Below are 16,142 nucleotides of genomic sequence, written 5' to 3'. Positions count from 1 at the left end.
ACAGGTCCAAGTCACCACCTGCACTGGCAAACACCACATTGTTTAAATTGACGTCTCAAATGTCCAGGTATGAGCAGCTTCAATTTATGCAGCAAGACGTGGCTGATCTTGTGCGACAGCCTGCTCTCGTCACAATGCCCATAATCGAGGCGAAGCTATCACAACTCAATGACCTCTGAACATACTTCGTGGTGGAGCATGAGGCATTAGGAGTAGGGTGTCGGTTGACACTATTTAAACACCAGTATATGACCGACAGAGTGTATGAAAGTGCTTTACGGCTGCATTACCATATAGAGTCAACTCTCCATCGTGTAAAATCAGAGCTACACGAGAAAGACATCCAGAAGGCCATCGATGATTACAAAGCCTCTACACAGCAGACAACTCCAATCATATACCGACAGGCAACTCTCCCAGAGATCCCTCTCCCAACATTCGCAGGCGACTCATCAACGTGGACGCAGTTTCGGGACATGTTTACGTCCCTCGTTTACGATCGGGAAGATCTCAGACCAGTAGCCAAACTACACTACCTGAAGGCCAACGTATCAGGTCCCCCACTTCAACTGATCCGTCATGCCGTAATGAATGATGATGGGTATGAGCCAGCATGGAATCAGCTCAAGGCCAGGTACGTTGACCCAGAACAACTCATCTTTGCCTACATCAAGGACCTGTTCAGTGTGACCACACCATCATCAAAGTCAGCTGAACAACTCGACAACCTGGTGGGAGTAGTACGGCAAAACTTGGATGCCTTGAAGGCTCTCAATGTACCTACAGACGCTGCAAATTATTTTCTGGTGTACCTGGTGGCCAGTAAATTGGAGCAACCGCTACGTGAGTCATGGGAACTCGAGCGAAGTCTGTCTCGCTCACCGACAACTCTAGACAGTCTACTCAACTTCATCTCAACCAGGGCACGTGCGATGGAGTCAGCTCAAGATGCAGCTCGTCAAGCAAAACGGTGGCCTACTCCAGTGATCACCAAAAGGTCCAGATCACAACAACAGTCTACTCAACAGCAGACGACTCACCCACAGACAACTCGAGCCTCCAGGCATGCGGCGCAAAAACGACAAGCAGACTACCCGTGTGATCAATGCAGCAGTTTGGATCACTATTTGGTTGACTGCAAAGCGTTCGCAGGACTTTCACAACACGAAAGGTACAAGCTGGTCCTCGCAGCACGGCTGTGGTTCAATTGCTTCGGCCACCACTCCATCCAGGTGTGCCAGTCAGAGAAACGATGCAGCACGTGCAACTTAAAGCACCACTCAATGATACATACGCCCAATACAGAGTCCTTGAGAAAAAGAGGATATGGCCCTGGCCAAGAACCGCAGTCGACTCACAGCAGCCAATACCCATCAACCTCCCAGTGAGATGACGATGTGCCATTTCCACAGCCGACTCCAGATCCCACCCATTCATCTAAGCAGACTTCTCACCAGGTAACTCATCATCATAGTCAACTCTCTGCAGTCAACTCTAATTATGTTTTAGTCAATTATCCAAGTGGTGGTGTGATCACTCAACATGCAGACAACTCAATGATTAATGGTTATGAATCATGTCAATCTATATGTGCTGACAGGAGTAAAGAATGCTTCTCTGATGACTCGACGGAAAGGATGACCTTAGCACATGAGGTGTCGGCCTCAGGAGGGTTGAGGGTCCTGGAAGAAGAGTCAGAAGGTCTCGTTCGATCTCCTACAGCTGAAGAAAAAAGTCAAACTCACACTAGTCAAATCTCAGACGACTCACATGATTCAACACTCACCAAGAACACTACAGACAACTCAGATATCAATGGAAGACTCTCTTCAGCACTCAGGGCAGCAGAAGATCCATGCACTAACGAGTCTCCAGTTCAATCAGACAGCTCAGCAGTCTTACTCGCCACAGCCAATGCAGTATTACTTTCAGACTACTCTCAGCTTCCAGTAAGACTCCTGATAGACTCAGGGTCTGAGCTGACGTTCATCTCATCAAGTGTGGTAAAGACTTGTCATCTTCAACGTCGTCCATCAGTAATATCAGTGCTGGGAATTGGTAACGAACCAGCTGTACAAACTAGAGGAGTGACAACAGTGACACTTAGATCAACTCACACACAGGAGCAAGTTACAATTAATGCTCATATCCTCAAATGTGTCACTGGTACTTTACCAACCAGACAACTCAAGGAACTCAACTGGTCAGCTCTCAACTCTCTGCAACTTGCTGATCCAGACTACTCAACTCCAAGACCCATTGACATCTTAATAGGAGCAGATTGTTATGGTCTGATTGTGAAGGCTGGCATCAAACAATTTCCGCAGTCATCTCTCATAGCCCAAGATTCACTCTTTGGATGGATGCTCATTGGAATGCCACAACAGACAAGATGCTCAACTGTGAGAACTCATCACGCAGCAAGGGTCAACTCATACCAGCAAGTATCTGATCTCTTGACAAAATTCTGGGTTCAAGAAGAAGTTCCAGAGACTTCAGCCAGCCAACTCAGCCCAGATGATCAATCTTGTGAAGATCATTATGTTACGACTCATTCAAGAGATCAAGATGGGAGATATATTGTGAGATTACCACTCAAAGCATCACCATCTCTTCTAGGCAACTCATCAGCGAGAGCTCATCAGTGTGTACTACACATGATCAGACGACTCACAAAGAATGACTCATATGCACAACTCTATCACAACTTTATGCAAGAATACGAGTCACTGAACCACATGACACGAGCCAAGGCAAGTCCAGTCAACTCTCCAGTGTATTATTTGCCTCATCATGGTGTCTTAAGAGAAGACAGTGTTACTACAAAGCTTAGGGTAGTATTTAATGGCTCTAGTCCATCGTCTAGTGGTCTATCAGTGAACGATATTCAACATACTGGTGCCAAAGCCCAGAAAGACATTGCAGACGTACTCATTTGGATCAAGCAGCATAAATTTGTGTTTACATCAGACATCACAAAGATGTACAGGCAAATCAAAGTCTACCAAGATGATTGGGATCTCCAGAGAATCCTGTGGGTGGACGAGCACTCCAAGATAATCCCATATCAACTCACAACGGTCACGTATGGTACCAGGTCAGCCCCATTTCTGGCTGTTCGTACAATGATCCAGCTAGTAAAGGATGAAGGTCATAAGTTCCCTCTAGCTGTTGATCCACTACTAAAAGGAAGATATGTGGACGATATTTTTGGAGGTGCTGACACCGTGAGTCAACTGATAGACATCTCAACCCAAGTCAGACAACTCTGCATGGCAGGTGGTTTCCCGTTGGCGAAATGGCACAGCAACTCACTTCAATTCCTTCAATCAATTACAGACAACTCATCAGAAGAGCAGATCCACTCATTTGAGAGCAGCAAAACGAAATTACTTGGGCTCTCGTGGATTCCAGCGAACGACTCATTTAAGTTCAACTCAAAACCTCCTCGTGAGAAGTCCAAGCTCACAAAGAGAATAATTTTATCCGAAACAGCACAACTCTACGATCCACTTGGATTTCTAGCACCCTTCATTGTCAGAGCAAAGATGTTGCTACAAGAAATCTGGCTAGATAAACTGTCATGGGATGACCAAGCCCCAGATCACATCATCACCAAGTGGAACAGCTTCAGATCAAAACTCTCACATGTTTCAGACCTCTCAATTCCACGATGGTTACGGATTACTCAGAAATCGACCGTGGAACTTCATGGTTTTTCAGACGCCTCACAAGCAGCTATGGCAGCTGTTGTTTACATACGGGCAACTCATCCAGATCATGGAACTTGTTCAACTATAGTCTGCTCAAAGTCTAAAGTTGCTCCACTGAAGAAGATGTCTATTCCTAGACTAGAACTCACCGCAGCATTGCTGCTTGCCAGACTAATCACTTATGTAAGGAACAACTTAGACATTCAGCCAACTCAACTCGTATGTTGGACAGACTCCTCAGTGACTTTGACCTGGATTCAGTCTCACTCATCCCGTTGGAAGGAGTTTGTAAGAAACAGAGTGTCAGCAATTCAAGATCTCACTCCAATCAGCGTTTGGAGGTTTGTACCTGGCAAACAAAATCCAGCGGATTGTGCTTCTCGAGGTATCAGCATATCCCAGCTTCGGAAGCACCCCCTGTGGTGGACAGGACCACAGTGGTTAACAGCAGACGAATCATTATGGCCAACTCAATCATCAGTGTACGATTCAAAAGCTCAGCAGGAAGAGCGGCCCGGGCTCACTTTACTTACTCAGACAATTCAACATGATTATCATTGGGATATGATATACAGACATTCTCGGCTAATCAAATTGCTCAGAGTGACTGCAATTTGCTTCAGATTCAGCGAACTCCTCAGACGAGTACCGCAGTCATCTCTCACCTTCCCTCTCACGCCACAAGAATTAGAGAGAGCAAGGATTTTTTGGATAAAGGCAACTCAAGAATCGTACTTCTCACAAGAAATCAAGCAGATCAACTCAAATTCACTGCCCGTCTCACACCCCCTCGCACGATTGACAGCATTTATTGACACTCAGGGAGTCATACGTGTTGGAGGGAGGTTAGCAAATGCTAGCTTGGACCAAGAAGCAAAGCATCCTGCAATCCTACCACAGAAAACTCATCTTTCCAGGCTAATCATTGCGGATGCTCATAAAAGAACATTGCACGTTGGGACGCAGGCAACTCTAAACCTCATACGATCATCGTACTGGATCATTGGCGGACGACTCCCAGTACGATCCTATATTTATCATTGTATGAAATGTGCTCGTTTACGTGGCGAACGAGCGAAGCAGTTGATGGGTCAATTGCCGTTATCAAGAATCACTCCAGCCCGACCATTTGCCGTCTGTGGTGTGGATTACGCTGGTCCCATCACGCTAAAGACTTGGAAAGGCAGAGGCGCCAAAACATCTAACGGTTGGATGTGCATTTTTGTGTGCTTCGTTACTTCTGCGCTTCATTTAGAAATTGTAACAGATTATTCAGCAGACTCATTTATTGCAGCGTTCAGAAGGTTCACTGGACGTCGAGGTGTCTGCAGAACTCTCCACAGTGATTGTGGCACCACATTTCAAGGCGCAGACACGCTCATCAGACAACTCTTCAAGCAGGGGACTCAACAGTTCAATCAACTCGCAGCTGTATTTGCAAAGGATGGAACTGATTGGAAGTTTAATCCACCAGCTGCACCACATATGGGAGGAAAATGGGAAGCTGCAGTCAAATCAGTAAAGTTCCATCTTAACAGAACGATAGGCGACTCACTCTTTACATATGAAGAGCTTTCCACACTGCTTGTCCAGATAGAAGCAGTCCTTAACTCCAGACCACTCGAGCCTCTCTCAGCCGACTCTACAGACATCTCAGCGTTGACTCCAGCACACTTCTTGGTTGGTGAACCGCTAGTAACATTACTAGAGCCTTCACTGGAAGATGTGCCAATGCCACGCTTGTCCAGGTGGCAATTTATTCAGCAGCGACTCCAATCGTTTTGGTCAACGTGGTCAAAACAATACCTTCAGCAGCAACTCGCCATTTCCAAGTGGAAACACCCCGCTCACAACATCACAGTCGGCTCACTTGTACTACTCACTGACGAGAGGTTCCCACCAACGAAGTGGCCTCTCGCCAGAGTGATTGAGGTGTTCCCAGGATCAGACGGACTCATCAGAACAGTCAAACTCAGGACAGCAACAGCAGAACTCGTCAGACCACTCACAAAGCTAGTCATCTTACCATACACTCCACCAGCAGAAGATCAGCAAAGGCGTTGCTGATGGTGGGACAATGTTCTGACTTGGAGGGGCCCAAGTCAGTTGGTCAGAAATATTAAAAAATTGTTAATGCCGGACTTGTCCACCGGCGCGTCAGTCAACTCACTGGACCAATCATCGGGAAGTATTTCCCTCATGGCCCAGAAGGCAACTCTACGGCCCTAGTGACGCCAACAAGCACGCGGTCGAGCACTTGTGGCGTCAGTTAGCTCCAGGCAAATCACGCGGTCATCTCTCTATAACTTTTCGCAGTCGAATCGCAGATTTTTTAGTCAGCTCACCTTTTGTAGTTACAAGTACGGTCAAATAGACTCAGACAACTCTCACGAAGATACGTGAATCATCAAATCACTCTCATCAGTGCCAGTGGTCCAGTATATTCAGTTGTAGTGTCTTTGGGCGCGAAGCTGAACTGGCGTCGACGCCATAGTGCCTCACGGACATTCACCTATACATCGCTCCCCCGAACAACTCTGGTGTATACTGTGAATGTTGCTTTTCACTGTTTTTTGAGACTATGTTATTTGGTGAAAAAATAACCATTAGACAACTCATAAGTGTACAAACAATTATGGTACAGTCAACTCAACTATATGTAGTGATTATTAAATTCTATTGAGTATGTTAAGTGTTATTGTTGAATAAAAACTATAAAACCCAAGCCATTCAGTGTTAATAAACTATATTTTAGAACCTTCTAGCATCCAACCTTTTGTTCTTATTCTGCTCTTAATTCATACAGTCCACTAGTTTTCAGTTTGCTCATTCGGCCGACTCGAAGTCAGAACAGTGATCTATTTTTTGATAAAAAATGAAACTTACATGGTATTATCCTGACGTTGATAATTATCGATACATAGGTTTGTTGTAAATAATTGTTTGAAAACTTCTCAATCCATTTTGTTTTTAATAAAATAGGTTCATCATATTTTAAAATTGTTTACAACTTATCTGACATATTATCTGTCATATATACATATACCAAAAACGTGGTCACGGCGTTATGCTCATGTGGTGATCAGCGGCCGGCAGTTAGCACTACAGCTATAGCGCGTTGGGAATTAATAAACAGTAGGTATTTTATTAAATAAATAATTTTAATTGTTTAGTATCAAATATAAAACTAGCTTTTCAGCTAAATTCGAACCTATGCTTGAATTAAATTATAACAGTTATGTTGATAAGTCTGTTTGAGATAGTTCATTTCTTGGCCGCCAGACTTCTTATCAAACACATTTTCCATGACTCATATGTTAATCTAGGTATGTGAAAGCTTTAAGTTCGTTAACGTTAACCGCCAAAAGCTATGCTCAGTCTTTTTCATCGTGGTCGTCCTAGAGTCAAAGTGTCTCAGATGCACCATTCACGTATTTTGATAAATAACAGCAGTATTTTTTATAAAATTCACTTAAAAGTAAGTACATCAGAAGCACGTAATAATAATTATCATATTTCTTTCTCAATAGCGGCCTTATTATAAATATTATCGCTCAATAATTGCTAAATGTCACAATCATATCAATAATTGAATATCCGCCATTTTTTTACTAGATTATTCTTGAATAAAATGAACTCTTCAAAAAACAAAAGAAGTTCTAAAAAATTATTTGATAATGATGGTAGTGATGCTAATAATTCAAAAAAAATCCATTTGGAGCAGCAAGTAAATGAAAAAAATGATGATCTGCTCAATCAAGAAACAGTAGTAGTTGAAGATGAGCTTGTACGACAAAGACAACCCGAAATATCAGTTAATACTCGAGAATTCGTGGGATATTCATCGTTCAAAGGATTCAAAGCATATGACAAATCTATGTAAGTGAAACTATAATTGAATTTTTATTTATAAAATATATTAATTTTTTTTTTTTATGTGTATAATATTTTGTTTGTATACACATTATGTGTATAATGACTTTAATTTTCCAGAGTTTATGTTTAGAGTATTGAATTGATTAATGTCTCTTTTTCTCATTAAAATATTAATTAATTACGCGTCATTTTCAGAGCAATCATTGCAAAAATCAGTGGATTCTCAGGTCCTTCTGAAGTTGGGGAAGACAAAAATAATCTTTATAAAGTCGATTTAGTTAATGATAGAGGAGAAAAACTCCAGCTAGCTTCTTGGAATGACGAAATAAAACGCATTGCTCCATATATTAAAACTAATGCGGTAAGTTAAAAATTGTCAATTTTATTAAAATTTTTTTTAAATGTTGGGTTATTGCATAAGTCTTTTTTTGTATAGATCCTTCATATTGAATTAGTATATTGTAAGCTAATTACCAAGCTCAAATACAACAAAGGGACGAAAAATTATGAGTTAGTAGTTCAATCGAACACCAATATTACTATCCAAGGTCACGATGACATCGGGAACAATGCAGTTCAACTTAATCGACCAGCTCCTCTTATCAAAATTCGTAATTTACTCGTGTGTGGTCACCGATTAATACGTGAGTTTATTTAAATAAAATATATACAATTGAAAATATCGATTTTTTTATAATTTTAATTATTTACAGGAACTGTCGGATTTATTGAAACTCATTTTGGTCTCATCAAGACATTGAATGCAAGAAATCAATATATTTGTGTATCTATCACAGATAAGCACATATAGAAGACTGTCAGATTCCTTTCACTAAAGAAGATCATATTTCTCTCCAAGGGTCGATTCAGGTTAATGGTGAGATTCAACTTTATTATTTGGATTTGAGTCTCAAATTCAAGAGTTTTCAATAATGAAGGTTGTAATTTTTCAGCTAATCCTGTTCACATCTTAGTAGAGAAAGCAAAAGACATAACTCGAGAAAGTGATCAAAAACTTAGTTTCGCTCGCCTGATGCAGATAACAGAAGGCTTGGATGCTGATTCTCATCGTCGGAGATACGATTCAGATCACAATGAATAATAGTTTCTTGTCATGTTTCTATTTAAAAAAAACATAGCATTAGATCATTTTCTATTCCAAAATTACCATTTTATTTTTGAACTAAAAAAAACTAATTGGTCATTTCTTTTTATGAAAATCATTATATTTTTATTTCTTTCAACTCAAGTAGATTTTTTTTTGTTTTCAAAAAGCTTCGTTCTGATAAAGCAAGAGTGCTCAAATGATATTTTTTTTTATTTTTAAATCGAATATTTTTTTTTTGTTCAAAAGAAATGATTGATTTTTTTTTTGTTTTCTATTTTTTTGAAATGAAGAAAACCTTCGAATTTAAATTGTACTCTATTTTTTGGAAATTAACAGAAACTTGGAACCGCATCGTCATTAAAAAAATTTGATTCTAATAATGAGAAATTATAGTTTTGTATTGTTTCTTCTTTTTCTACTTTTAGAAAAAAAACATTCATTCGTTTTGATTCTATTTTTCTTCTATTATTTTTATAATAATAACCTAAGCTCAGAAGGCTGAACTTAAGACTGAGTTTAGTAGTAATAAAAAAAGCTCAATTTTTATGAAGTAATAAATAATGTATAACAAACATTTTTCAATTGTAAGACTCTTTAAGGTTTGGTACATTTATTGGTAGATTAGATTTGAGATTTGTTACAAATGCATGCATAAAAATTGTATTTTTGAGTATTAAAGATGTTCTGATAATAAAAATTAAAAAATTATTTTTAGGCTGTTTTTTAAAAGAATTTTAACAAAAAATGTTAAAATTAATTAATTAATTAATCGAATAAAAACCTGAATTTTGAGCTGCTAGTAGGTAGAAAAACAAACTTTCTTGTAACCATTCTACATTAGAGAAAAACGAAGAAACTCTGTATAACAAAGTGAATAGAGAAAGGAAAGCCTAAAAACTAGTGATGCATATTTTTTTGTAAAGCCATTGTTTCTGTATTGGAATTCACAAATCGAGAAATATTCAACAATTGATAGAAGAAAACTAAAACAATAAAATTAATGATTAATGAATGAAAAATTAATAAAAATTGTGGAGACAATCTAATGGCCAAATGATTTTTCTATTGGAACAATAAACGCTCCAGTCATCAAAAAGTGACTACACAGTCTGCCTGAAATTCCACTGTCTCTTTTATCATGGTAGTATTTTTTTTCAAATATTGCAGTTAGAAGAATAGACAATAATTTAAAATGAATTAATTAATAAGTATACAGACGATCTAAACGGTTCTATGATTTTTATAGTGAAAAAGGCCCCTTCTTCCGTTAATGGTGTCTACCCGATTAGTATGAGCTTTGGATGAAATTTTTCTTATAATAGCACTTTTTTAAAAATATCACAGCTAGCAAAAAAATTAAAAAATATTAATCAATAGGTCTAAAAGCAATCCGCACAGTTTAATGATTTTTATAGTCGTTCTGAAAAAAGTTCTTACATCTAAGAAGCGAGTCCGCAGTCGCTTTAAGCTTGAAATGAGATTTTTCCCATGTTGGCATTTTTTCAACTTCTCAGTGGAAAGTTATAGGAATGGGTCCGATTTTGCAAATCGCAAATTTTAAAATACCTCCACGTTTTGAGGTCCCGCAAATCCAATACGACCGTTTCCCAGTAGACGTCTGTGTGTGTGTATGTACGTATGTGTGTATGTGCATATGTGCGTACGTACGTTCGGAATTATTTTTCGCCTCGATTATCTCGAGAACAAAAAATGATATCGATGTGGGACCAATTGCATTCGACGCGTAATTACGTTACTTAAAACTGAAAGAGTTTTCAGAAAAATCGGTAAAGCCATTTTTTTGGCAGAATCAAAAAACTAGAAAAAAAGGAAATTACCTGAATTTATAAATTATACCATTTTTAGACAAAATTTCAAGATCATTGCAGAAATATGAATCTTAAATTATTGGAATACTTCTATGAAAATATGATGACAATATTTCATCGAAAAAAAAATGTTTAAAAAACAAACTCAGCCATAAAAGAATTTTAAACTCGTGTCAGGATTGAGAAAATAGCATTGAAGACGCTACAATGGTCAATAATAATTGTTATCATATGAAATTTTGTCTTCAACAAGTAAGAATTGTTAATAACAATTAATTATTGACCATGATGATAATTAAATAAAAAATTTTATATTGTTATAAACAATAAGAATAGGTATCCTTGCTATACATTCGAGTACTTCTAACCCATAATTTTTTCTCTTACTAGAAAAATATTACCAACCGTATGACATGAATAAGAGTATACTTTTCATGTATAACAATGAAATTTGTTGTAAATAATGAATAAAAGGATCTATGAGGAATATTTGAATTCTTCTAGCGCATAATTTTTTCTTTTACTGAAATGAAGTAACTAACCACATCAAATGAATAGAAACACACTCATTTCCTTTATAACAATTCCATTTGATATAAAAAATGGAAACGGGTTTTACTCGGAGTATTTTTTCATTTTTTCCACTGGGTAGTTGGTCGTGTGGACCTTCCGGGTCGCACCCAGCCCACTGCAGAGCACTAATATTTAAAAAATATTTCAGTCCGACAATCAATTGAAATATCATCACAAGAAAATAAATTAGAAGTTTGAATGCGATTCGAACAGTTTAATGATTTTCTTATTGAAAAGGTTTCTTCTTTCATAAAGAAGTGTTTACCCGATTAGTATGAGCTTTGAATAACTTTATTATTACAATGACATTTCTTTTTAAATATCATAGTTGGTGAAATAATGGAAGAATTGTTGAATTATTATTTAACATATTATTTAACCTAACCAATTCTCTCGCTATTTGGATACAGAAACCGACCCATTTCGTCAACAATCTAGTTGCTATTAGCACTGTGATTTTATCCTACTGGATCATTCCTAATGACATGTAGTGATTTTGTTGTGTCAGTCCAATGTTCGCTTGCCAGACTGCCTATCGTGTTTCAAAAGCTATTGGTAGTCTTCGAGCTTAGTTTATTTATTTACCAGCAAATCCTGAAAAATTTAGACAATCTTAGCGATAATTTTCTAACATCTCAAGCTTTATTCGGGTAATTGGCTGTATAGTTGGCTAGGCTGCTAAAATTCAGTCCTACGGTGAGGAAATATATAATTTTTATGAATTTCTTCAATTATATACCGCTATAACAGCCTTTTTTACAATCTCCTTATTATTATTCTAAAAGGCGATTACGTAGAACTGTATAGAAACAAAAAAAGATACTCTTCATCAATGTACATGGTGTTGTTAATGCCAGACTAGAGTTTATTGATATCGTTGCCCATTTGCTTGGGTCAGCTCACGATACGACAATGCCTAATCATTCTGGATGAGGCACTTATTCGATAACGTCATGTATGGAAATTCATTACTACTCGGTGACGGTGGGTATCCATCTTGCTTACTTTATTTGATGACACCACTGGCTGCACCGGGAACACTTTAAGAAGATCTGTATAACAAAGCACTGATACGGACTCGTGATGTTGTAAAACGAACTTTTAGAGTATAGTTACGAAAATTTAATGTTTTTAACATTGACCCTTGTTTTTGAGGAATAAAAAAAACTTTTAATATGATTGTTTGCTACAGCAGTTTTGGAAAACATTGCTCCGAAAGTAATATCTCCACCTCAAATCAATCCTTATATTCACAATGCCATCCTGAAATAAATCATCTACCACCAATAGGAGTGGACAACACATAATAGAGACCTATTTCCGAGGTACATTGATAAATTGAACGAGTAGTTTATTTCTTATTATGAATGATTAATCATGTTTAATTGACGGATTGATATAACTATTAGGTATAAACAAAGAAGAGGCAGATAGTTAAAAAAATAATTTTCATTGGAGCAAATTTTAACCGAAACTGAATTATATATATAATATATGTATGTACAAAGTATGTTTCGGAGACATATTTTCAAGCGGAAGAATAGTTTGAGGACATTTGTACACTTTGGCGCCGGTCCTCTTAAATAACTTAATATTGAATGTATGTCTAGAGGACATTTCTGAAATGGGTGATTATTCAGTTTAACCTTCACCGGCCTAATGATCTTGACCTTAAAATATGTGATTTTTGGGGTTATTTTGAGCAAGATAATATATATATATATATATATTGGGCGCAGAAATGCGCTAACACTACAAAAGTATATTGACCTATTGATTTTAAATATTTCTTGTCGCTTTGTTTACATTCCGCAGCAGTATCGATAATTTACGATATTCAGATAGCATTGATTTTAATTTGCACATTTCTCAACGTGATTCAGATCGTTGCTCTACTCATTATGAATTACTTCGAGTCTTTTATAGTGCAAACATGCGTTCATACAAATTTTCACGGATCGTAGATGGTTACGACGCATAAGTAGATTTTTTTATTGTTGCGACGAAACTAAACTTCGAAGACCAGGATGGCTTCATGAGACAGTAAAGCATAAGATAAATTCCATAGATCCCATTACAGCTGCTCATACTCAGAACATTATGCACTTAAGAAGGGATTCTATGAATACTTTTGAGAATAACTCCAAAATATACATTCGATACATCACAAGCAAATGCTGCAATTCAATTGAATATACACTTTGGAGACTTACTCCGAAATCGAAATTCAATTGATTTTAAGCGAATACTATTATCAGATTCCATGAATACCTTAAAGAATAACTCCAAAATATCCATTTGATCATTCCAAGCAAATACTATAGCCAGATTTCATAAATACTTGGGAGACTGACTTCAAAATATACATTTGATACATCTTAAACAAATGCTGGATACAAATTCAATGAATGAGTTGGAGACTGACTTAAATATATTAAATTGGTTTATCACAATAAAATTTACAATTAATTTCAACGAATACTCTACAGAATGACTTCAAAAAAAACATTTGATTAATTTCAAAAAGATACTATAGTAAGTTATAATAAATACTTCGGAGACTGACTTAAAAATATCCATTTGATTAATTTTAACAAATGCTGTCATCGAATTCACTTTGGAGTCTGATTCACATATACTTTGGAGTCTGACTCCAAAATATAAATTTTGTTGAGGAGATGCAAATGGTATGATCAAATCCAATGAATACTCTGCAGAATGACTTTAGAATACACATCCGACATATATCGAGCAGATACAATAGTCAATTTTAATGAATACTCTGGAGGCGCACTTCAAAGTATACATTTGATACATTGCAAACGAATGCTGTAATCCAAATCGATGTATACTTTAGAGTGTGACCCTAAAATACAGATTCTGTTGATCACAAGCAAATGTTACGAACAACTTCAATGAATACCCTAGAAAATAAGTCAAAAATATCCATTTGATCAATTCCGAGCAATTACTTTGGTCAGATTCCATGAATGCTTCGGAGACGCACTCAAAAGTATACATTTAATACATTACAAGCAAATGCAGTGATCAACTTCAATGTTTACTTTGGAGTCTGACTCTAAAATATAAATTTTATAGATCAGAAACAAATGTTATGGACAATTTTGATAAATAGTCTTGAAAATAACGCGAAAATATACGTTAGATCAATTCCGAGCAAATACTATGGCAAGATTTCATGAATACTCATGAGACTGACTTCACAATATACATTAAATACATCTCAAGCAAATGAAGCAATCGAATTCCATAAATACGTTGAAGACTTACTCTATTAAGTTGAATTAGTTTATCACAGTAGAATTTACAATCAATTTCAATAAAAACTCCAGAAAATAACTTGGAAATAAACATTTGATCATTTTCAAGCGAATATTATTGTCAGTTTAAATGAATACTTTGGAGACACATCAAAAAGTATAAATTTGATGCATTACAAACAAATGCTGTTATCAGATTCAATGTATACTTTAGAGTCTGACTCTAAAAGATAGATTCTGTTGATCACAAGCAAATGTCATGAACGACTTTAATGAATACCGTATAGAATGAATTCGAAAATATACATTCGATCAATTCCGTTCATTTACTTTGGCCAGATTCCTTGAATGCTTCGGAGACTTACTCGAAAGTATACATTTGATTAATTTCGAGCAAATACTATGGCAAGATTCCATGAATGCTTGGAGACTTACTCCAAAATATACATTAAATACATCTCAAGCAAATGATGCAATCAAATTCCATAAATACGTTGGAGACTTATTCTATTATGTTAAATCAGTTCATCACAATAGAATTTAGAATCAATTTTGAGAAAACTCTAGAGTATAACTTCAAAATAAACATTTGATCGTTTTCAAGCGAATATTGTTATCAGTTTAAATGAATGCTTTGGAGACTTATCTAAAAGTGTACATTTGATACATTACAAAGTGAAGCTGTCATCGAATTTAATGTATACTTTGGAGTCTGACTCTAAGAGATTGATTCTGTTGATCACAAGCAAATGTCATAAACAACTTTAATGAATACTCTAGAGAATAAATCAAAAATATACATTCGATCAATTCCGAGGATTTACTCTGGTCAGATTCTATGAATGCTCGTGAGACTTACTCAAAAGGATACATTTTATACATTACAAAGTAATGCTGTAATCGAATTTAATGTATACTTTGGAGTCACACTCTAAACATAGATTTTGTTGATCACAAGCAAATGTTATGAACAACTCGAATGAATACCCTAGAGAATAAGTCAAAAATATACATTTTATTAATTCCGAGCAATTACTATAGCCAGATTCCATGGATGCTTTGAAGACTTACTCGAAAGTATACATGTGATTAATTTCGAGCAAATACTATGGCAAGATTCCATGAATACTCTTAAGACTGACTTCAAAATATACATTAAATACATCTCAAGCAAATGATGAAATCAAATTCCATAAATACGTTAAAGACTTACTCTATTATGTTAAATCAGTTTATAACAATAGAATTCACAATCAATTTTAATGAAAACTCTAGAGAATAACTTGAAAATAAACATTTGATCGTTTTCAAGCGAATATTATTGTCAGTTTAAATGAATACTTTGGAGACTCATCAAAAAGTATAAATTTGATACATTACAAACAAATGCTGTAATCGAATTCAATGTATACTTTGGAGGCTGACTCTAAAACATTGATTTTGTTCATCACAAGCAAATGTCATGAACAACTTTAAGGAATACTCTAGGAAATAACTCGAAAATATACATTCGATGAATTTCGTCCATTTACTTTGGCCAAATTCCATGAATGCTTTGGAGACCCATCGCAAACTATACATTTGATACATTACAAGCAAATACTATGGCCAGATTCCATGAATGCTTCGGAGACTTTCTCGAAAGTATACATTTGATTAATTTCGAGCAAATAGTATGGCAAGATTCCATGAATACTCTTGAGCCTGACTTCCAAATATACATTGGAAACATCGCAAGCCAATGATGCAATCAAATTTCATA

The 16,142-nt window shown here is 36.5% G+C and overlaps 1 protein-coding gene across 1 annotated transcript; it reads left to right on the top strand.

The window, feature by feature from the left end:
* Positions 1-248: 248 nt before the first annotated feature.
* On the top strand, positions 249-5,780 carry LOC118070345 (uncharacterized). The gene is made up of 2 exons (XM_035088898.1): positions 249-1,171; positions 1,601-5,780. The coding sequence occupies exons 1-2, from the start codon at positions 249-251 to the stop codon at positions 5,778-5,780; spliced, it is 5,103 nt and encodes a 1,700-aa protein (XP_034944789.1).
* The last annotated feature ends 10,362 nt before the right edge of the window (positions 5,781-16,142 follow it).

This window comes from Chelonus insularis, unplaced genomic scaffold (genome assembly GCF_013357705.1).
Source record: "Chelonus insularis isolate UGA/USDA-ARS -01 unplaced genomic scaffold, ASM1335770v1 contig_56_pilon, whole genome shotgun sequence".
Taxonomy (NCBI): Eukaryota; Metazoa; Arthropoda; class Insecta; order Hymenoptera; family Braconidae; genus Chelonus; species Chelonus insularis.
The sequence above is the reverse complement of the archived record's forward strand: the minus strand, read 5'-3'. Positions and strand labels throughout refer to the sequence as shown.

What these genes read in the sequence shown, in the direction of transcription:
- LOC118070345 (XM_035088898.1), top strand. Translation starts at nt 249, where the DNA reads ATGACCGACAGAGTGTATGAAAGTGCTTTACGGCTGCATTACCATATA. An exon ending in GGACTTTCACAACACGAAAG is followed by an intron (nt 1,172 to 1,600) that starts GTACAAGCTGGT and finishes ATGTGCTGACAG; the next exon opens with GAGTAAAGAATGCTTCTCTG.